Source organism: Glandiceps talaboti, chromosome 1 (genome assembly GCF_964340395.1).
Source record: "Glandiceps talaboti chromosome 1, keGlaTala1.1, whole genome shotgun sequence".
In the NCBI taxonomy this organism is placed as follows: domain Eukaryota; kingdom Metazoa; phylum Hemichordata; class Enteropneusta; family Spengelidae; genus Glandiceps; species Glandiceps talaboti.
In genome coordinates this window covers 24,899,408-24,922,457 of record NC_135549.1, presented here as the reverse complement: position 1 = coordinate 24,922,457, position 23,050 = coordinate 24,899,408, and the positions used below count along the sequence as shown (strand labels likewise).

Below are 23,050 nucleotides of genomic sequence, written 5' to 3'. Positions count from 1 at the left end.
AATCAACATAATCAAATTCAAAATACCAGGAACCAGTTTCAAAAGTTTAAGCTCCATGTCGATATGTACAATTAAACAAATGTATAAAGTTATTGTATAGAAATAAGTATAGAATGAAATTCACTGAAATGTAGATATGAATACATTCATTTCAAATAACGATTCCACCTGTTAGAAATAAGATATGTGTTTAATACTAGTAATTATAACAGGAATGTACTAATATAATATCAATTATAAACGTCGGAGACACATTCCTTTCACTGAAGAGAAGACATGCCACTAGTGAAATAGACTTAATTAACTGTGTTATATTTTTACTGTTTATAACACACACACACACACACACACACACACACACACACACACACACACACACACAAACACACACACATACTTACATACATACATACATACATACATACATACATACATACACACACACATACATACATACGTACATACATACATACACACATACATGCATACATACATACATACATACACACACATACATACATACATACATACATACATACATACATACATACATACATATATATATGTATATATATATATATATATATATATATGTGTGTGTGTGTGTGTGTGTGTGTGTATGTATGTAATGTATGTATGTATGTATGTATGTATGTATGTATGTATGTATGTATGTATGTATAGTATGTATGTATGTATGTATGTATGTGTGTATGTATGTATGTATGTGTGTATGTATGTATGTACGTATGTACGTATGTACGTATGTATGTATGTATGTATGTATGTATGTATGTATGTATGTATGTATGTACTATGTATGTATGTATGTATGTATGTATGTATGTATGTATGTATGTATGTATGGAGGCAGGCAGGCAGGCAGGCAGGCAGGCAGGCGCGCGCACGCGTGTGTTACAAACACATCGCCATCTGTACACCTCCATACGATAGGCAAACTGTTTCAGTCTATAGTTACAGTGGCATAATCATACAATGTATTTGACCGACATTGAATTCATGGTTATAATTCATCGCAAAAAAGTAAAATAAAGTAAATGATACTCAGACAAAAGATAGTGATCCAAACATATGAATGCAGTAGATATTGGGCAATAGCAAGGGTAAAATAGTTATCGTTAATCAGTTGAGATATACGATACAATAATTAAACATCTCCAACAATGTGGATTATGATAAGAGAAGTCACCAGATATAGCAACGCTCACCGGTCGTTTTTGTGTACATTATGCGAAAGGAGTAATTTTCATTGCAAGTCCTGTATTTCCAACTCTTAAGATTTGTTCTTTTCGCCATTTATTATTTATTATTATTGCCCAGGAGGTGTATGATGGAAAAAGATAGCATTTCCTTTATATGTACCTGCCATGTGTCTATATCATACAGTTAGTAAATTCATTCAATTATCTCCCCTGTGAATATTGTAGTAATACCAGAAATCTACAGAAATTATGAGAGTGTGGTAATTTAAATTCGAATGCGTTTTGAATCATTCCTGGATTATTGTGTGGAATTTAATTCATTTCTAACAACTGGTGATACTTCCTTTTGTGTTCAATACACGCAATGTGCAATATCATAAATAGGTGATGCAACAATATACATGTAGTTATGGAGTTCGATCGATAAAACAGTTCATCAATATATCTTTTTTTACAATATTATTCGATTTTTATTTCTTTTAAACATTTTTACGATTGTACTCGCTTTCTCAAACTCTCCTGCATTATCTTTTGCGTGCTTATAGCTGATACACATTTCATAAAAGAGTTTTTAAATTTGTTTTAAAGTTATATGTCATACTCTGCAGTACGTGGTGAATACAAGTTATGTCGTTGCCAATGTAGGTAAACAGAGTATACTATATTATATTATTGTTATAACATTGACGAGTACATGTTTTATGAATTTATATTAAAATTTTTCGGCAGATCAAAGAACTGAATCGACGCTCGTTCTTTTAAGACTGATGCCGATAGCCTCACTCCGCAAACAATACTTGGAAAAGGCTACTCCAACTTCGATATGAATTTGAATCTATACTGACTGTACCGTGGCTTTTATGTCTTGAGGGTAAAAGCAATCATAATGATGACGATGAGGATGTGCATCGCATTTGTTATCTTCCCATATCTGTACACAACTACAGTGACAGCGAGGTAAGCTGAAATAAACAAAATTAAAATTTTTACTTGGATGGCTTTGTGCTACTTACTATCGTTTGTTCCTTAATTGGATCGTTGATTGATTGAGAATATTTTTTTTTATGATTTGCAATTTAGCCATTTAATCATCCCTATGAAAATAAATAATCTGATACATGTTTTATTCTAATGTTAAGGAAGACTGTTGGAAATATATAGTTATGGCTAATCTCACCTCTTCCCGGTAGATGAACAAAAACGAACAATATGTTGTTCAGCTCGGTCTGGGTTTTTTCCTTCGTAATTAAACACTAAAACAGGTGCATTTTTTCGTCTAATCTAGATTCCTACGGTCTGGGTCGAGAAAAATCATTGTGCATTCTTTTCATACTTTGAATGACCCTGTTTTTCGCTATTATACCAATGACTAGAGCATTGACCCTAAGTATTAAACTGCATTGGGTTGACTTTCTCCGTTTAGCAAACATGAAACTTACACGTATAATAATAGTCATAATAGGTATCGCAAATCCCAGGTCACTTTATTCCTAAGGGGTAGGGGTACATCCATATGTATTATATGTCAATAGAAATTCAGCTTCTGACCGTCTATAAGGGGTATTTAGAAGTTTGACTGACAGCATTAGTGTGTATATGCGACATCTGACCAGATACTATGGCCAATGTAGCTAATGAAAATAAACGTTTTTTTAAGTGACGTTAAGCTCAGTCGTTCCTCGAGGTATATATTTCTAAGACCCATCACTATGCTAGCTTTTACCAAAATAGGAACAGTTTCGGACTTGTCAAATAGCGCAATCCGGGAGCCTAATGTCTAAACTCTTTAGCTTTTAATCTTTGGCTAAAATGTCGACTTTTGATTCCCATATGCACTAGCTGACGTACACTTTTGATTGCAATTGTCTGGCTGGAATGTAGACTTTTGACCCCCTAGTTTGAGAAATGTCTAAGAGTTTGTTTCCGGGTCTTCTATTAAGGAACCAAAGTACTACCCATTCTCTATCTCCTGTCCCACACTATCCAAAACTACCTGAATCAACATATTGTAATGTTTCAATTTTGCTTGGTACGTAAAATAGCATTCTCAATGGACAGAGTAAGAGTCGGTTTAACAGTAGCAGTTATAAAACATATATGCACTATATAAGCCCCAATTTATTTTTAACACAAAGCTTATTCCCTTTCTTATTTCAGCGACACCTATGATTTTTTGCACCGTATTCTGATGGAAGGAGAGTACAGCGAATACAATCGGCCTAACATTACATCAGGTAATGCCGAATATAGAATAAATTAGCGACAGTAGTCTGGTCAATACACCGACATAATAAGGTGACATGGATCACAGGGGTCAGCGAGCATGTAATTGATTGATCGATCGCTTTATTGATTGATTTATTATTTGGTTGAATGATTGATCGATTGAATGATCAATTTTTTGTGGTGCAATATACGTATTTAGTGTGATATTGATCAATTCACTACACCCATTGAATTTTGTGATGATATAAGCACTTTTATTTCTCTTTCCTTATCTACTTTTCTCTCTTTCAACTGTATATAATTCTCTCTGTATTGACTAAATAAAGACACCTTGTCCATTCTTCTCCTCTTATCTAAATTAACACACTCCTAATCTTATAATTGGCGAGCGATCACCTACATGAACAGTTTGCATTATCTCTATCTTCTGGGAGATTATCACTGTGAGACTGGACAAACAGTCGATCATGCATAAACTAGTAAGGAAGAGGATTCTCTTCCTTACTAGTTTATGTACGATCGACTGTTTGTCCCGTGTGATAATCTCTTCCTTAGTAGTTTATGCATGATCGATTGTTGTCCAGTGTGATAATCTCCCAGAAGATTAGACATAAAGCAAATTTTCACTGTAACTTATCTCTCGCCAATTATAAGATTAGGGGTATTTTAATTTAGGTAAGATGAGAAATGGACAAGGCGTCTTATTTAGTCAATAAAGAAAAGTGGTCTGAGATACATCTGAGAGCAAAGTAGCCAGGGAAAAAATAGTTTTAAAACTCATTGAGTGAATTGATCAATATCACACACAAAATAAGTTATATTGCACCACCAAAATTGATCATTCAATCATTCCACAAAATGATAAATCGATCAATAAATTGATCGATCAATCGATCGATCAATCAATTACATGCTCGCTGACCCCTGTGCCTGGATATGCAAATAGTAGAAGTCATGGCTTGATCACTTGGGCGATTTATTATATATCTAATTTGATTGAAAAACTATTAAGAAAATCACTCAAATGTAAAGAAATGCATTCATTATCTTTGTTGTTATGCGTACATAATACGGTTACATCAAATGTTTCATTAAATGTGTCTTTGTTATCTTTCATGTTCTAGGTACCCCGGTAATGATATCCGTTGAGTTGTTTATTACAGACATTTATTCTGTGTCAGAAGTATCGATGGTAAGTTTATTGTACTGAAAACACCTTTCCTTGCATACATAATTAAACACTAACATATTCTAAAAGTCAACAAGTACATCTCCATTGACCAGTGTAACACATTTTCATACCATGCGCCAGCCTGTACGCATTAAAAAATCACCCATTTGTCATCCAACGCCATTACAACTCCCATCGACGTAATTTGTTCTCTGGTGCTCGAAAATCACGTGCTTTGAAATCGCCATTATTATTTTTTCAGTACCGATTTTCATAAGTTACGCCTGCGGAAGTATGATAGTATTGTTATTATTATTCAATGTGTTTCTTCTTTCAGCCGAATTTTATTTCATTACTTAAGGGTTCTGCCACTACTCGTCTTCGACTCGTAGTGAAAATACCCCATAGGTCATTGCGTATTCTACCTGACTGAATCAAGAAAGATATTGAGAAAGAGTTTCACACACACAGTACTAGTACAGTATGTTGTACATGTTATTTACAAGCTATATATCTTGGAGGTTGTTTCTAATGTTGATTGACAACGCTAATCATTACATTTGTCTTTTGATTGTACTTTCTCTACAGGAATATGAAATTTCATTATTTCTCATACAAGAATGGTTCGAACCACGATTGACCTTCAACGGATCGGATTATATTGATTTGCGAGCCGGCTCTGATTTAATGCAAAAAGTATGGACACCAGATTCATACTTCGCCAATCAAAGACGAGGTAAAATACATGACATCACAATGAAGAATGCTCAAATGAGAATTAGTCCGAATGGACTTATTGTGTACGACATGAGGTATTTAGCAAAATACTTTAATAAACTTGAATTCATTTTTGTGTTTTTCAATTATAGTTATTTGTCATATTCATCATTGTGTTTACGAGTGAGCATCAAAAGAAATGACTTTTGAAATCGTTGACTGTGTGATCCTATTAATATTGTATGAATGCCTTTGAACTTTTAATTGGTAGATTGAGTCAGAAATAATTTGAATTATGTGAGTCATAGTTTACTTACTTAGTACATGTAATCTATCGGTATACATTATCATACACACCTAGCAGTAAATGTGTTTTATATAGTTTCAACTGTTGTTTGCATTGAGTTTTTTTTCTAATTGGCAATATTTTACATTAAGCGAACATTACGAACGGTACACTTTTTGTAGCGAACTCTACACTTTTTACATGACACTGCACAGTATTACCTACATAAAATTAATATAATACAGGGTTATCTATGAAGTATAATAATATGAAACACAAATACAGAGTGTACAATATGCAGTTGACCATCTATGAGATAAGCTTACATTGTATGTTTTCTTACGCACTTCTATTCGTTAAAATGATAGACTGGCTCCTTACGTACATGTCATACCATACTTTTGTGTGTGTAAGGAGTTGCTTGGAACGTTAAGTGGACTTTACATTGAAGAGGACTTTTCCCTTCACCTGTGTTTTCTTTCACCTCTTGTGATACAATCCTAGCAGCAATTATTCTCTATGTGCATTGCCATATAAAAATATTTGCACCGTTGGTTAGAGATAAAATCTGGATTTGAAGGTGCCTCGTAACACTATGAAGCTAACATACGACTCACATGGCCACAACACACAAATGGACATAACTTATACAAGTGACTATATAATACTCAAGTCTATACTCATTTTAACAGATCTTTGTGCTTTGTTTATGGATTGCATCCCTCTGTGTGCTGTGGTTAGGTATATGTAAAACTTTCTATATGTGATAAGGAGAAAATGAAGAATTTCGGTATCTTCAACGCCAGTTTTTATAGTTCTTCACACTGATGATAAAACGACGTTCGGATTACAGTCGTTTCTAATGAGCTGTACGTACAAACGGTGCGGTGTACCATATACGTGTGAAATCATTCAGCTCACTTTGTTACTAGGTAATATCGTTAAATTTGCCTATCTTATACCGAGCTTAGAATATATCAAAACATTTTAGATGCTCACTCAGGACTCATCTGTCTTTTTGCTGTGTCCCTAGATTAAACTCCCATAGATGAAACATTTCCGCCTCTCGAGTATAACATCTCATAATATCTAGCTCTAACATCATCTTCGTTTGCTTTGCAGGTTAACACTGACGTTAACTTGTTACATGCGCCTCCAACGTTTCCCTATAGATACACAAACTTGTAGCATTGTCTTCGAAAGCTGTAAGTGAAAATTAATAACTCTGATCATCACCTTTTAAATGTATGAATCACATGGGTTCTTACTGTCAGTCACCTTGAACTTGACTTTTGAAGAGTGTAGATATTTTTAACAGAGGGAAATAGATATACATTCGTAATGTTATCTTTTGCATATTTTCACGGTCTGTATATTGTTTTATTGATAGTCGGATACACATCAAGAGATGTGATATTCAAGTGGAAACCCAATGGCGCTTCAATGGAGAATATCTTAATGGCAGACTTTATTATCAGTAAATCCTCAATCTCTGCTGAATTGCGAAACTACACCCTGGGTAATACACATTATATTCAACTCCCTTTCGTCATACGCCTATCATTGTTCTCAATGCTTGAAAATTGCGTGTACATCATCTATATACACATAGTGGTCTTTTATATATCTAGCATTTATATCTTTTACTGCGTGATGTGGTACGTTATGACAGAAAGATTGATGACTACTCATACTTTGTAATTAATATGGTGGTCATGATGGCATCACCACCACCACCACCACCACCACCACCACCACCACCGCCACCACCATCATCATCATCATCATCATCATCATCATCATCATCATCATCATCATCATCATCATCATCATCATCATCATTACAACCATTACTATGACTGCCAGGATTGCCACCATTCACCACCACCACCACCACCACCACCACCACCACCATTACAATAGCAGCAGCAGCAACAACAACGACAACCGCAACCACCACCACCACCACTACGACGACAACAACAACAACAACAACTACTATTACTACTACTACGACAGCAACAACTGCAGCAACTACTACTACCATCACTATTATTACAACAACAACAACAACAACAACAACATCAACAACACTAATAACAACAACTACTACAACTACTACTACTACTACACTACTACAGCAGCAGCAGCAACAACAACGACAACAACAGCATTGATAACGTGCAACAACAAAAGCAACAGCAATAACAAAACAACATTACAAACAACACAAGTTCAAAGACAAGCATTTGATGAGTCCTGACATATTTTGACATTTACACATCTGTCTTTTAGTGTGGAGTAAATTATTTCAAAAATTTCTTTCCAGGGACTTACTCGCGTCTGACGTGCACGTTTGTTTTGGAACGTAAGATGATGTATTACATTATGGAAAACTATCTCCCGTCTACTCTGTTGGTCATTTTATCTTGGGTTTCCTTTTGGATTGGCATAGAAACAACACCAGCTAGAGCCAGCATAGGTATCACAACTGTACTTGCATTGACAACTTTGACCTCTGGAGCAAGGGCAAATCTACCAAGGGTATCATACATTAAGGTAATTTTATGCAATGCATATATCTACGAGCTAAAAAACGATGATGCAGAGATAATTGGCTTATATCTCTACTGTAACACTTCCTCACTTTTACTGTTACTATAGTATACCAATGATATATACACACACATATCGCCAGGAAGAAGAAAATACAGCTTATGACCACATGCATGTGCCAGTCTGAAAACAATGATAATTATTGATGTAGAGGTAACAAAACTGATTAAGTGCGAAAAAGACTTTCACATGTCTTCGTATCTTTAGTGAAAAAGAGCCGTGGAATCTCGCCCTCAACGGGCAATGAAATTTGCAAGCCTGGCAATGATGTAAATATTACCTGAACTCCAGAGGGCGCCATTCTCTGTTCGTTGAATATAGTATTCCTTGATTGTTGAATAGCTGGTTGAATAGTTATATAACTACCTTATTACGAGAACTGCTCAGACTGCTGAGCGTTGGCGGAGATATGTGCACTTTATTACGGAGTGCCATCTACGTCGTTGGTGAAATCTTAGGCCATCTAGTTATATCTTTGCAAATAACTGTAACCTTTCTACACCATGTAGAGTATATATACATGGTGATTGGGCTATGGTGAATCAACAATTTCATATAGACAAGGTATAAATAAGTATTAAATGCCACTAGATATCGCAGAATTCCAAACACTTTCCCAGTCTCTTTTCATTTCTGAATTCTGCCCTACTAAACTACCGTGCCCTCGTTACCTATTTCAGGCAATCGACATCTGGATGTTCTCTTGCTCGTTCTTTGTGTTTGCTGCGTTGTTGGAATTTGCCTTTGTTATATATCTGAAGAAATGGTATGAAGTGAAAGAGCAGAACCAAAAGTCAATCCAGGATGAGGTACATCTTTATCATTATAGTCTTTCCTTGCATTTCTATTGTAATTTGATATCTAAGAGAATGCTGTATGTATCCCTTGAATTATGATATGCTAAAGTTACTCAAAAATATGACATTTTTCTGTTTTGTGATTATGTATAACTATTTTGTTTTTTAATCGTTGTAGACAAATTTGGATCCTTCGGAGCAGAACGAACGTGTTATTAATGCCGAAACGTACACGTCAAGCGTTACACCACCAACAATGCACAGGCTATCACCGACAGATGACCAACAAAAGAGTGGACTTAATCGTAATATTCCAGTTAGAATCGACGAAATTTCCAGACTACTTTTCCCCACAGCATTTATACTTTTTAGCTGCGTTTATTGGTTCTACTTCATGCCGGCATGACTGGTGAGAAGGGGGACTATTTTTCAAATGAAACAAATCATTGTAAAATGTTAAGATCGAATAGAGAAGTTGGTGTCTTACAATGAGTGAGTCCCAGTTTCAATGTGTTCTCATAAAATGTACGAGTATTGTCATTGTTATATATATTATGCAAAGTAAAGTGTCTTCACTTTTTCAAATCTGATTTGAAAAGAAGTAGTCTGTTTAATTAACGCCGTGACGTTGCGCCCTCACACATCTAATCGGTAAACCCCTTTTCAGATAGAGCAGGCCGGTGAGGGCAGAATGCCATGACGTATCTTGTAGTGTAAGAAAAGAGTAGAAATAGACATTGTACTTATATATATAAATAGTGAATATGTAATGGTGATGGCAGGTTGGCCATATATGTCATAATATCGTAAAACTATAAATTATTATTACGAAAGAAAATTCGTATTGAAATACTTTTACTGTCTCTTGTGAAAAAATATTCAAAACTTTTGTCTAAAGTCTATTTCCTTTACATTGTTATTGTAAAATAAGCCTTTAATCTTTTGGTTAATATTTCAAGTGCAATCGTAAATAATCATAGGTATTACGGATGCAAACACAGAATTAGGCTTGCACAAATACATGCTCCTGTACTTTGAATAATGATAACAACAATGCAATTCATTTATCTTCAAACTCTATCAAGAGAATAAATATCAATTAAATATAATGAACACTTCTATTTGATTTCATTGACGACATTTTGTATAGGGTTGCCTTTTGCACAAAATCACGGATGTATATTTTGTATATATATATGTGTGTGTATGTGGTGTGGTAGACTGTCGGAGTAAACGAAGTCTTGTTGCCACAATTTATCGTCCACTGTTGAAGTATTTGTAAATAGAGAAATGAAAGAGAAGATTGTCCTTTTTTTCTGATGAACCGTGCTCGAAAATTACCTTGCGACTGACCACATGACACACACACACACACACACACACACACACACACACACACACACACATATATATATATATATATATATATATATATATATATATATATATATATATATATATATATATATATATATATGCATCCATACATGCAAGCATACATGCATACATACATACATACATACATACATACATACATACATACATACATACATACATACATACATACATACATACGGACATACAAACACGAGTATCATGATACCATACCATAATTCGTGAACATATCAGTCAATATGTTGTCGCATTATATGGATAAAAGAATGTCACTAACTTGTGACAAGAAATTGCACAATGTATGCTCATAACTTACTTATTTAAAACATGGGAACATAATTGTTGTACATGAATAAGAATGTATGTACGCTTAAAGATAAAATGATTATGGTATTCAAACTATACTCGTTACCCAGACTATTTGACGGAACAAGAAATATGTAGTTGCTTGCTTACCCCATTCATAGATTTGTTGCGATACTTGTTTGATATTTGGTCAAGATTCATCCATCCATCCATCCATCCACCCATCATGCATGTATCCATCCATCCATCCATCCATTCATCTATCCATCCATCAATCCATCCATCATGCATGTATCCATCCATCCATTCATCCATCCATCCATCCATCCACCCATTCATGGATCCATCCATTCATTCATCCATCCATCCATCCATCCATCCATCCATCCATCCATCCATCATGCATGTATCCATCCATCCATCCATCCATCCATCCATCCATCCATACATCCACCCATTCATGCATGCATGGATCCATCCATCCATCCATCCATCCATCCATTAATACATTCGTTATAACCAATGTAATCGAAGTCGAGATAATCTTTTATTTGTTTTCTTAAATTATACCGACATTCACTGAGCCCCTTTATCAAAATCATCTACTACATAGTTGTATGTACAGATTGTATGTATAACTGGTATGGTATATATGAGTATATATTCGCTAAAGTAAAATGCCTCTTTTAAATCAGGACTTGCTTACCAAACGCAATTAAAGTATAATTCTACGCAAAACTACTTTAATAAAAAGAATCGCCCATACAGAAAGTTCACAACGCATTGAAACTTTTATGCACCTGAAAATGATATATCTAAACACTCGTAGGACAAAGTATTCCGCTACTATTGCAGTATTAAAAAAATGGTATAATGTGATATATTTGTCCAATTGAACACCTCAGATATCCTCGCCATTTCCCATAGCGCATGATATGACCAGCTTGGATATCATCAAGTATCTATCTCAGTATGAAATCATGATGTCCTTCAGTTGTAGTAGGCCCTATTCCAAGTGCAATCGTTAGTTTAGCAATCTGCACCCCTTTTATTTCTCCATAAAATAAAGCCAGTAAACAATATTGAAGAATACAAATATTGCAGGAAAAAGAAATCTTGAGATTTTGTCGATGTCCAAAGCAATGTTTTTGAGCTTTCCTTCCTTTACATCTCCATCGGTTGGTGGCAGTATTTCGATTTCTTCCCGTGTGTGGGGATTTTGGACAGGAAGCGGTCGCTTTTTCAGTTCCAAGGAAGTTGATTGGTCTTCCTTTAATGAGAAAATTAAAATGTCACGTGATTGTTATGAAGTTTCAACTACTTCGTTTGCATTTATATCATGGTTACTTATATTCTATAACTTTAACTCTTAATTTGTGAGAAACATAACCATCCATCGGAGAATCCATCTTGACTACCTTCAACATTTAATTAAATGAGTTGACGGAGAAACATATTTTGTACTTCATCACCTTGCGTTAAGTGATTAGTCACCACGTCAAATACATTTATAGTTGAAAAAAATAGCTATCATTCCTCAATTCCCCATTAATACAAAGAAAATATGACTGACCCAAGGGACCTAGTTAATACGAGTTCCTAGACGAGTAGTGATGAAACCCTTAGGTCATAAGAAGAATGAAGAAAAGTATTGAAGAATAATATAATTATAACACTTCCTCAAGCATAATTTATTTAAAAGTGGCAAAACATAACATCGATTTTGGAAGCCTTCGCTCACATTTAACTCCGATCACTGTAGAATCAATGACGTAGCGGCTAGTTAACGTGTCACAGAACAATATAAAGACTCACATTTGTGTACTAATGCAATCAACCAGATTTGTGTGTTGTACAATGTAGCACATTCTTCCTTAATTATCGCTTGTATATGGAGTATTCACAATTTGAAAATACATTCGATTTGTACCACATGCATTGTCTGATAATTGTTGAATTATGATAGGCCACCTAACAAAGTAGTCATAAGACGTTAGGCTGCCATAGATTACCTGATGTCTTAATGACGTGTTTTTCTTGTGTTTCCCAGTACAGAGTTTGTCTAGGTACATGACGATAGCAAATTCCAACAATGCGGCAAACACAAAGAAAGAGCAAGTAAACATCCATATATCAATGGCCTGGAAGAATCAAGGGAAAACATAATACGAGAATTTGTGATAAAAAAAAATGCGAGCTATACTGACGAGAGCTATTATATAACTCATGACGCGACACAGAAGTAGTCTACATTTGTAAAAATATTCCTCATACATACACTCAGAAATTCTTGGCAACATCCAAACATTGCAATCATCAGAGATGGTGATGACATGTTAAAGATTACGGAACTTTTCATATAGTGTAGTGTGGTGATTTAATAATGGAATACACTGTAGTAACTGCAACTAATGTCACATGGCACCATGTAACTGCACACCACAATCTCAACTGCATTTAAACAAAAATGAATATCATTACCTTGACGTAAGCAACTTTAGGTAGGTTTACTCTTGTTCCTGAAGTCAGGGTCGTTAAAGTCAATACAGTTGTGATACCTATGCTGGCTCTGGCAGGGGTCGACTGTGTACCAATCCAAAATGAAACCCATGATAAGATGACCAAGAGAGTGGACGGGACATAATGTTCCAAGATGTAAAATATCAACTTGCGTTCGAGAACAAAAGTGGATTTCAAACGTGAGTAAACTCCTAGAAAAACAGTTTGTTAGAAATTAATTTATCGTAATATTTATGTTGACACTTAACATTACATACCACATCTTGCTAAATGTTTGCTTTTTTTCGCCCCAATACTGTGTCAGTAACAATAATGCAATGGCGATGGCGTTTCCCTTTATTGATGTACGTATACCATGAATCCAAAGATAAGCATTGGGGAAATATTTGTACACCATGTTGGGATTATGCGATCAGTCTTGCATCCCTCAAATTTGTTGTAGGAGTTATTTACCAATGTTACATTTAGCACCAAAAGTTAGTAGGTGGAGCTGACAGTCTACTTGATTAAGTCTGATCAATATATCATAAACACTTTGCCTGATCATACACTGAGATTGAATAAATTGAATAATGGTATTATTATATCCAATAATATCTTTAAATGACATAGTAAGTATAGGGCAAAGGATCAGACAATGTTATTTGTGTTTGTTTGTTTGTTTGTTTGTTTGTTTGTTTGTTTGTTTGTTTGTTTGTTTGTTTGTTTGTTTGTTTGTTTGTGGGTTTTTGGTGTGTGTGTTTTTTGTGTGTGTTTTTAGATTAACTAATCATTTAGTACCGAATGGATATTTTTGTAATTCTTCAGACATTGATGGGTCGCCAATGATAAAATCTGCCATTAAGATATTGTCCATAGTAACGCCTCTTGTGTTCCATTCAAATATAACGTCTTTTGACGTGTACCCGACTGTGAAATATACATAAAAAGATAGATGGGATTTAGCGCATGGACGTCACCTGTAGGGTCCACAAAGACAATATTAAGATTCAAGATTGCATTTCTTAGTATTAAAAGGGGTCAAGTGGTATAACAGGTATAAATCTCCCTTTTGTAATATTGTGGTATACATGTAAAAACATTAAGAACACATCAACCTATTTACTTCAAAAGGAAGGATTTCTAAAGTATCGTGACTGGAAAACTCACAGCTTTCGAAGATGATGTTACAAACTTGTTTATCGATGGGGAAGCGTTGGAGTTCCATGAAACAAGTCAATGTCAAACTGAGCCTGAGAAAAAGAACATAATTACACGAAGTGTCATTAGCTTAAATAATAATAATAATCATTACAAAACATATGCAAATGTGTTCATTATATATTTAGCATGGTGCATGTACTAGTATATTGGCGCTGAGGTAAATAGCAAATTAGGAATTGTGAGAAATTATTATGCAAACCAATGGTGAACAGAGTTGTCTATTTTAAAGCCAAATGCTGAAATATAGATACTAATAACTCTATTTGTTAATCTACTTCAGAAAGTTATTAACAGAAAATAATGTTCAACATAATTTATATAATAGGTCTACTAAAATAGTGTACTGTACAGGTCAATTTTTTTCATTGATGTTTGTAGCCATACACATAGTGGTTTGTATGAACCACAAACATAATTCACAGGAATGCGGTTGATTTTCAAATGAGCATTATCAATATCGCAAAGCAGGGGCGTAAATGTATAACACTCGGTGCCACAACGTTATACTGTTAGGTCTTGGTGTAAAATACAGTTTTAACAAACCAAAATAAAAAGCGAAAATTACCTTAAATCATAAAAAATGTGTCCATCTTTAAATACTCTCATCTGACTATTCTGCATTATAACATCGTGTACTGCACCTCGTCTTTGATTGACAAAATAGGAATCCGGTTTCCATATACTTTTCATTAAATCAGAGCCAGCTCGCAGGTCGATGTCATCCGACCCATTAAACATCAGCCGAGAATCCAGCCACTCTTGTACAAGAAACATGGTGATTCCATAATCCTGTTGTAAATTACAGTATGCATAGATATTTTACGTCAAGGGATTATACGATTGGCAAGAAAAAGGTCCGACGATTTTGCGTCACAGACCAATATTGCAATATTTAATAATATAATTATGATAAATTGAGCTACTAAGATTTTTAACTGTGGCTCTATTTGGTTGGCAAGATTTGAACCACGATTGTGCCCTTGTCAACCCAGCTCTATAATCGGGGACCTGGTAGGATAGAGGTTGCAGTGTGAATGCGTTCATCCTATGCGCTTATAGAGGCTGCGGTGGAGGTGAGGAATTATATATAGGGGAGTTACGCTGCTGTATAGCAGATCCGTGGCAGGGTTACGAATTGAGCACATAGTGGGATCGAAAGCGCTATTATATAAAAGCCAACATTATTATTATTGATTGACGAGAAAACTAGGCAATTAAATATATATTGTGATTAGTTGAGTGTAAAAATAATCTCACTACCTTTTCACGGAATAGATTAATGAAAGCATAATGTGGTGTTCGCGATAAGTAAGAATCCTGGTAACAATTTCATTTTAAGTTTAAAAAAAAATATCATTAACAGCCCGATGACTTCTTCGTTTGTATCCAACCATATATAGAAGATAACCTGATTTTATTAACCTATCATAGAAAAGTACGTAATGCAAGCACTTTTCTTAAAGTCAAGAATTTTTAATAAGAAAGCCTAGCAAAAGAGAAAGAATCAATTCGAGATGGTAGCTATTCCTGGATGCCTGTGTGTTCTCGGTACGAGAGTGAATTTGAATGTGCTGTAAAGTAGTGTGGACGTTCGCTACATCGTTTGGTATATGAGAGAAAGATCTAGAGTATTGACACTGGTTAGAATTCAATATTATCTCACTTGAGAAAAGCTTTGGTCTCTTTTCTCTAAATTTTAGATAATTAATCGTTCGCCCAGTTATTTACACTGACATATACATCAAACAGGGGATCTTGAAGCTTTCTCAATAATATGAAAAACTGGCACGGCAGGGTAGGGCTCATTGAAAAACAACTGCGTTCAACCGAGAACAATACCCATCGTTCCAGATAACATTGTCTTTATGACAGGACTTTGCAATTGCAGCACACTCCATATTACGTCCACATGTCAAGGCTTTTCTCCAGTCAGTCCACAGGCTATCCCGAGAAGTCACCCAAGCCCGGCAATCTTAGCAACTGCGAGTTTCCACTGACTCCCGATTGTTCGAGTCATTACTCCAGGGGTGCGTTCGATTATGCAATCCTGGAAGCCTCGAGACACCTAAAGTGTTGCCTTGAAAATTGTCTAAACTATGTTTTAGAAAGACGGATCAATTTATTTACCCTATTTATTTCCTCACGTTAGCGCCCGTACACGGGCAGGCGCCCAGTGCTTTGGTTCAGACAGTGTCTATTTTTAGAATAGTTGCGGTAAATCGCCCACCGGTATCTGGAACTACAGATATAACGTGTGCATAAACGTAGCTCATGGGACCCCCGGGTACCCCAAATGCAATGGAATACATTGAATTTTAACCCAAACCAGGCTCCCCAGTGATGTCAGTTATCCAGACCTGAGGCTCCCTGGCATTCATAATCAAACCAGGAGTTCCCGCAAATTCGCACAAGTCGTGTGAATGAAACACGGCTGAGCGATACATCATAGTCATCAAATCTGGAGTAGGTTTTTCAGAATGAAATTGTATCTTATATCTACAAGGGGCATGCGAATAAACTAACTAACCATATATTATTAATATATACTCACCATTGATACTTCTGATACAGAGAAGATATCTGTTATCCACATTCCAGTTTGTATCATCACAGGAGAACCTAAACCAGGGAGAAGACATATACATTACCTTAAATTGTATAAACTAGTATTTAATTATAACATATACTATAATCATACATACACGCATGAAAGAACGAACGCACACACGTCCCCAAGCACGCAAACACATACATATAAATACACATATATCCATCCATCCATCCATCCATCCATCCATCCATCCATCCATACATACATATTATGACATCGTATTCCAATAATTCACAGAAGTAGCTTAACATTAAATTACATGGAGAACAAAGTAACTAACACTGATAAAGTATTTTCCGTCTCGCGGCAGTTCTCGCGAGATATGCAAATAACCTAGCAACGGTTGCTACGGAGGTCAAGCTTTGCGGAGTGGCCATGTTGTTCATATGACAGTCAATGCATTAGTCTGAAAAAAATACTACCGTTTGTGACCATCTACAATCCTAAGTCATCATTGGAAGACATTGTATCAAATTTTAGACGTTGTTTTAAAATAGGAATACAATATTCGCGACCTGACATGCAAGTTTTCAACCATAGGGCCTGCGATCCTCGAGTGGATCCAACTCTAGTAATATTTTCAAGTTCATGTTGAAACTGTCAATCTCAACCGCTCTTCATCTGCGCCCAGACGGCCAAAAATCACCGTCACGTCTGACGGCTAGTTATGAATTTCACATACGCACATCGTTTTTACAACCATACTTTAAAAGTTTGCTTCCCTTGATCTATCATACCATGGAAGTATACTTCCATGATCATACGTATTGCACTGTACGTGACGTCGAGAAAAATGGTGTTGCTAAGCGGTTGACACTTCAGCTTGACCACCCGAATGTGGTTGCTATGCACTCAATGGCGTCTCCCGCGAGACGGGTAATGGTCTATTGTGTGAATGATAAAACAGTTCCATACGAATGAATATATTGAACACATATTGCCTGGCCATGAGGGCTATAGCACCCGTTTATTACGCCCGAGGGACTGTGAGTTACCAGAATTACATGCTATTTCCCGAGGCCAATGGCCGAGGGAAATAGCATGTGATTCTGGTAACTCACAGTCACGAGGGGGTAATGAACGGGTGCTATAGCCCGAATATAGGCCAGGCAATATGTGTTTTATAATATACCTCATGCTGTGAACTTGCGGTGGCATATGACATCGTCAGAAGCTGCCATTTTGACCTGCTGTGAACGCGCGGTGGTCACGTGACCATGTAAAAGTTGATGGAACTATTTCCCTAGGGTAATAGTCATTCTATTCTGTGACCGATTCTAGCGAATCATGGCACAGCATTATCACTAGGAATATTATAAATATATATACTTGCTGTAATGCTGTAATGAATGAATTACACAGTTAGTTTAAGAGATTTATATTTGTATTTGTGAATTTAAATGTTTTCCCTTAGGACTATAATTATATACTAAATCTACATTTATTAATAAATCATATAAACTCACCAGAAAAGTTCGGCCGAATGTGATGATTGTATGTACTGCTTCTTAAAATATCATACAATAACTCAGGATCGTCGCTGCAATATCAATCAACAGATGACGATACTTGCATAAGAAGTGAAGCGTTACAACATTGCATTAATTTTATCTTAATTCACACACACACCCACACACACACACACACACACACACACACACACACACACACACACACACACACACATATATATATATATAAATATATATATATATATATATATATATATATATATATATATATATATATATATATATATATATATATATATATATAAATGTCTCGCTGGTGAGAACAGTGCTCAATGCAATATTAGTAGCAGAGTATTATACTCTTAATTCAAAAGAATAAGGATGTTATAAGTTGTTGAGTTTCACGCGTCGCTTCCTCAGCGATCATCAGGCGACTGATACAATTGAGATTGTCAAGGTCAATATGTACATGTTAATGTTTGTGTATATATTATATAACAAGATGGTCGGACTAAACCATTCCTTACGGAGGTTTTCTTCTACAGTTGGCGAGGGAATATTTATTTTCATGGCAAAATTTGGAGACTAATTCAGATATTTTTGTTCAATAGCATGCTCTTTTCAGCATTGATTATGCATAGTTTAAAGAGAGATTATAATGTTTTGTCTCATTTGTTTAGGCAGCCGCTTGGATTGCGATATCCCACTCAATATTATGTGGTTATTAGTTTATGTTTAGTTTATTTATTAACCATCCAACAGGCATTGCCCAAAAACAGGAGGAAAGTTCAGTGTTATTGCAGGAGGAAACCAGAGTACCCGGGGAAAACCTGTGTTGTTTGGTAGAGTCAAACTGAACGACACTCTTCTTACTTATAGTGTCGTAAATTTAATCAAACCCAGCTGACACCTGGCGGGTTCGAACCCAGGCTGCAGAGGCAAGAGGCCGGCGTACGAGCTAACCGCTCGGCCCACCGAAAATTAGGTATTTCCTTTTTTTCAAATTCCAAACTTGTTTGGATAGCTCTGTGCTATACTGGAGCCTCTTATAAGTAAATGTGTATTTATGGTTTCAAACATGCTCTCAGTTAGCCCGAAGTAAAGTCTTGAGTCGTTGTTATTGGGCGTGACTTTTGTGCTCTTTATTACGTTGGTAATTGATAGGCAATTGCTATTGAGCAGACACTCTTTACGATCTCTACAGCTGCAGGATTTATTAGGTGCTTGTGTTAGGTCTTCACTGGGCTTTCATAATACTTGAAATATTTGGCATACAAATGTAGCTGATTTTTACATTTCCTTTGTTGAACATCTGATGCAGTTTGGTTTTAATAATCATTGGGCTAATAACTGGTTCAATGAACATAAATAAATATTGGACTTTCTAGTGGTTTGTGCATATCAAAATTTCAGTAACGTTTATAATAAATACATAATATAGAAGAAGCTTACCTTGCATTTATAATTGGAGTAAACAGAAATGGAAGGATAACTAATATAGCATATGTGGCCATCATGGTTGGTTTTATCCCGTGAATACTGGTTGTGGTGGACGTTATGTATCATGTAAAAATAAGAATTAGATTACATTAGATAAAACTAGAGGTATTCTATATAAGGGAAATCAATCAAGTATTTTAAAGTTTAAAGTGGTGCAACTAGATTATCTAAGATAGCATTTTTTGCAAATATCTTAGTTTTTGTATGTGTCACCGAGCTTAACATAGTAGAGTGGCTAGCGATGAGACCAAGAACAAAATAATGGATGGTTGTCCCAAAGGTGTCCTGTTATATTTATTCAATTGGCGAGGACCTGCACTAAAATGAAGTTCTATTTCGAACTTGATGACTTTTTATGTTTTCCTAGAAAGTCATTGTTATTATTTGCGTCTTTGATATGTAGCCAAGTAAACTTACCCATTCTCATGTTAATGAGCAAATTCACTATGGCAACCCCATTCTAACCTCTTGGATAAATAACCAGATGTTTGCCTCCGAAATTCAGTATTAATTCCACTAAATTGCCAAGGATTCAGACCGTTGTAAAGCCTTGTGTAAAGTCTTTTATGTGGATGTGAATATACTGTGTGAATGGGTTGATAGAGATAGACACAGTAGACAGTGTTTGCTATTTGAATGCTTACTACGTATGAATACTTTATTCACATATGTACAGATGGATATAAGGATCAGTTACACTTTGATGGGGAGGTAGTATGTGGATGTTTAAGTCATTAGGACCACTTGGTGGTTGAATGTTTATTTGTGGATACTACAACCGTTACATAGTTATAGTACAAATTCGAGCAGTTATTTTCGTTTTTCACTACTGGGAATATGTTGGCATTTTCTCCTGTAACTCTATAACCTAGCCCTTGTGCACTCATGGGTTATCATGTAAATGAACATATGTTGTATAAAGCACTTTGTTGTAAAGTGGTCACAGAGCATGTCCTTTGCTAGAGAGGTACTCAAAATGCAAAGAGGTGCAAAGCCTAATTAAGCATGGCAGCACCTGTGTTTACGAAGCCATTGACAGAATTCAGACTGTGTCATTGAAATGGTTAACAACATAGAGGACAGTTTCATTGCAGAATAACGAGTTTGCTGACAGTTGGACTGTGTTAAAATTGTCCTGTTAAATAGAATTGGGGGCATTTTTGACGGGACGAAGAGGATAACTCTTTTTTGAAGAGCTGTTTAAAACATAGCGAGAAAACCAATCATTGCTCATTGACTACTCAGTGCGAACACCAGAAAAAATATCATCTGCATGCTTTGGTAACCAGAAGATGAGAGAAAGGCCAGTAACACCTTACCATGACAGTATAAAGCCTGGCACTGACCTAGTATACCTGCTGACATCAGAACTGTTATGGAGGATTGTGCTACTAGGAGGAGCATCTATGTCCGTGGTCCTAACTACTGTCCCAGTGAAGTTTCCTAAAGTGGCCTTTTTCCAGACTGACACGTGCAACTTGGTGTTATAATGCTCAGAGAAACTATACCCTTTCTGCCCTATCAAAGTTATGTTTACAAATTGGTGACCTTGTATGCCAGGTCAATGGCCCTTTCTTGTAAGATACTGTTACCACGCAAACTTTTGACCTCCAGTAAAACTTCTTCATTACAAACGTCATGCAGCTCTTATCATCATTGTTGGTGTTTAATATCGCGACACATGTCAATTCGAACACTTTGATGACGGCTTAGGATTTCGTGTCGGGTCTTGTACTTTTAAATTTCTTTGCAGTATTAATTTCGTCAAGATTAAACGCCTTTGTTGGGGGTTGTGTTTTTTGATAAAATTAATATTTTCTTTGGCCATTATCATTTCCTAAAAATAACATCGGAATTGTAAATAGATAGCTTCAGGGCAAACCGACATAGTTTCTAGTATGTGGTTTTGGATTATGCTTGTCTGGTTTCCAATGAGCCAGGACATGTCTGATATTCAAATGAGTTGCTGTATACCTTCAGACCGCTAAAGTAAGTCTGAGGTGATACGTGACAGATCAACAAACATCTATGGTTTTGGTAAAGTATACTTTTAAACGACATAGTACGGCGTATTACTGTACAGTTGGTTATTTAACATAGTAGGCTACATACCGAGCACTACTATCTGTGACATTGAACTGGAATTGAATTGGAATTTTGAAAGTTTTTCAAACTAGATGATTATATATTACATGATAAACAACTTTAGTTTTCCGTATAAAAATGTATTATTTATGACAAATTTCCAAGATAAAGAAATTTGTTTTGAACAATATATACTATTAGTTGTCGTCTAGATCTTGAAATACACTTATTGAAAAAACATATCTAATATTTACATACGATGTGAAAAAAGAGGATACCATATCGACTTACCTCAGCTTATATATTTTACGGAGCTCCTCAAAATTAACAAAATGAATCAGTGATAACGTGATACAGGTAACATCGTCAGTTTACGTTTCACAGGATTTAGAATCGAAAATGATTGTTGAGAAAGAATTACATATAGCCAATGTTAGATCATAATCATTCGTGCTAGCTACGATGTATGGATGTTTTATGTTCGCTAGTTTGCGAATGAGAAGCATGACACACACGATTGAAGTGACAAGCTTTGCATAACTCGAGAGACATCTGATGCTGGTGGATTGAGAGTGTAATACAGTACGGTTTTGGGATAGATAGGGGTTAATGAAGTTTAGAATTATCAACATTATTTCTCGTTGATATAAAAATGTACGGATGATAGTATAACTTTATCAAGTTCGTAACCCTTGGCAAGTTTAGCCTTGTTATAAGAATTCTAAAGCGTAAAGGACGCATTTGATGACGCTAGCATTTCGCAAATAGTATTTGACATCTGTTGACATATGAAGATGATATTGAAATGACATTGAGAAGGACATTTATAATGATTTATAACAAACCGGTTGGAAGGAAAATTGCACAGTAACATCTTTCAGCTGTCATTTGTATGGGTCGTCGATAAAGTGATTAATATCAT

At 35.6% G+C, this 23,050-nt stretch overlaps 2 protein-coding genes across 2 annotated transcripts; one reads left to right on the top strand and one right to left on the bottom strand.

The window, feature by feature from the left end:
- The first annotated feature begins 2,112 nt into the window (after nucleotides 1-2,112).
- LOC144434842 (glycine receptor subunit alpha-2-like) lies at nucleotides 2,113-9,442 on the top strand. The gene is made up of 9 exons (XM_078123357.1): nucleotides 2,113-2,180; nucleotides 3,381-3,457; nucleotides 4,574-4,641; nucleotides 5,209-5,432; nucleotides 6,746-6,828; nucleotides 7,014-7,142; nucleotides 7,953-8,182; nucleotides 8,920-9,048; nucleotides 9,215-9,442. The coding sequence occupies exons 1-9, from the start codon at nucleotides 2,113-2,115 to the stop codon at nucleotides 9,440-9,442; spliced, it is 1,236 nt and encodes a 411-aa protein (XP_077979483.1).
- A 2,343-nt stretch (nucleotides 9,443-11,785) lies between these two features.
- On the bottom strand, nucleotides 11,786-20,470 carry LOC144434831 (glycine receptor subunit alpha-2-like). The gene is made up of 8 exons (XM_078123346.1): nucleotides 20,461-20,470; nucleotides 17,012-17,079; nucleotides 15,026-15,249; nucleotides 14,407-14,489; nucleotides 14,038-14,166; nucleotides 13,219-13,448; nucleotides 12,750-12,878; nucleotides 11,786-12,007 (listed from the first exon to the last, which is right to left on the bottom strand). Exons 1-8 carry the CDS (start codon nucleotides 20,468-20,470, stop codon nucleotides 11,786-11,788), a joined length of 1,095 nt encoding a protein of 364 aa, XP_077979472.1.
- Nucleotides 20,471-23,050: the final 2,580 nt, after the last annotated feature.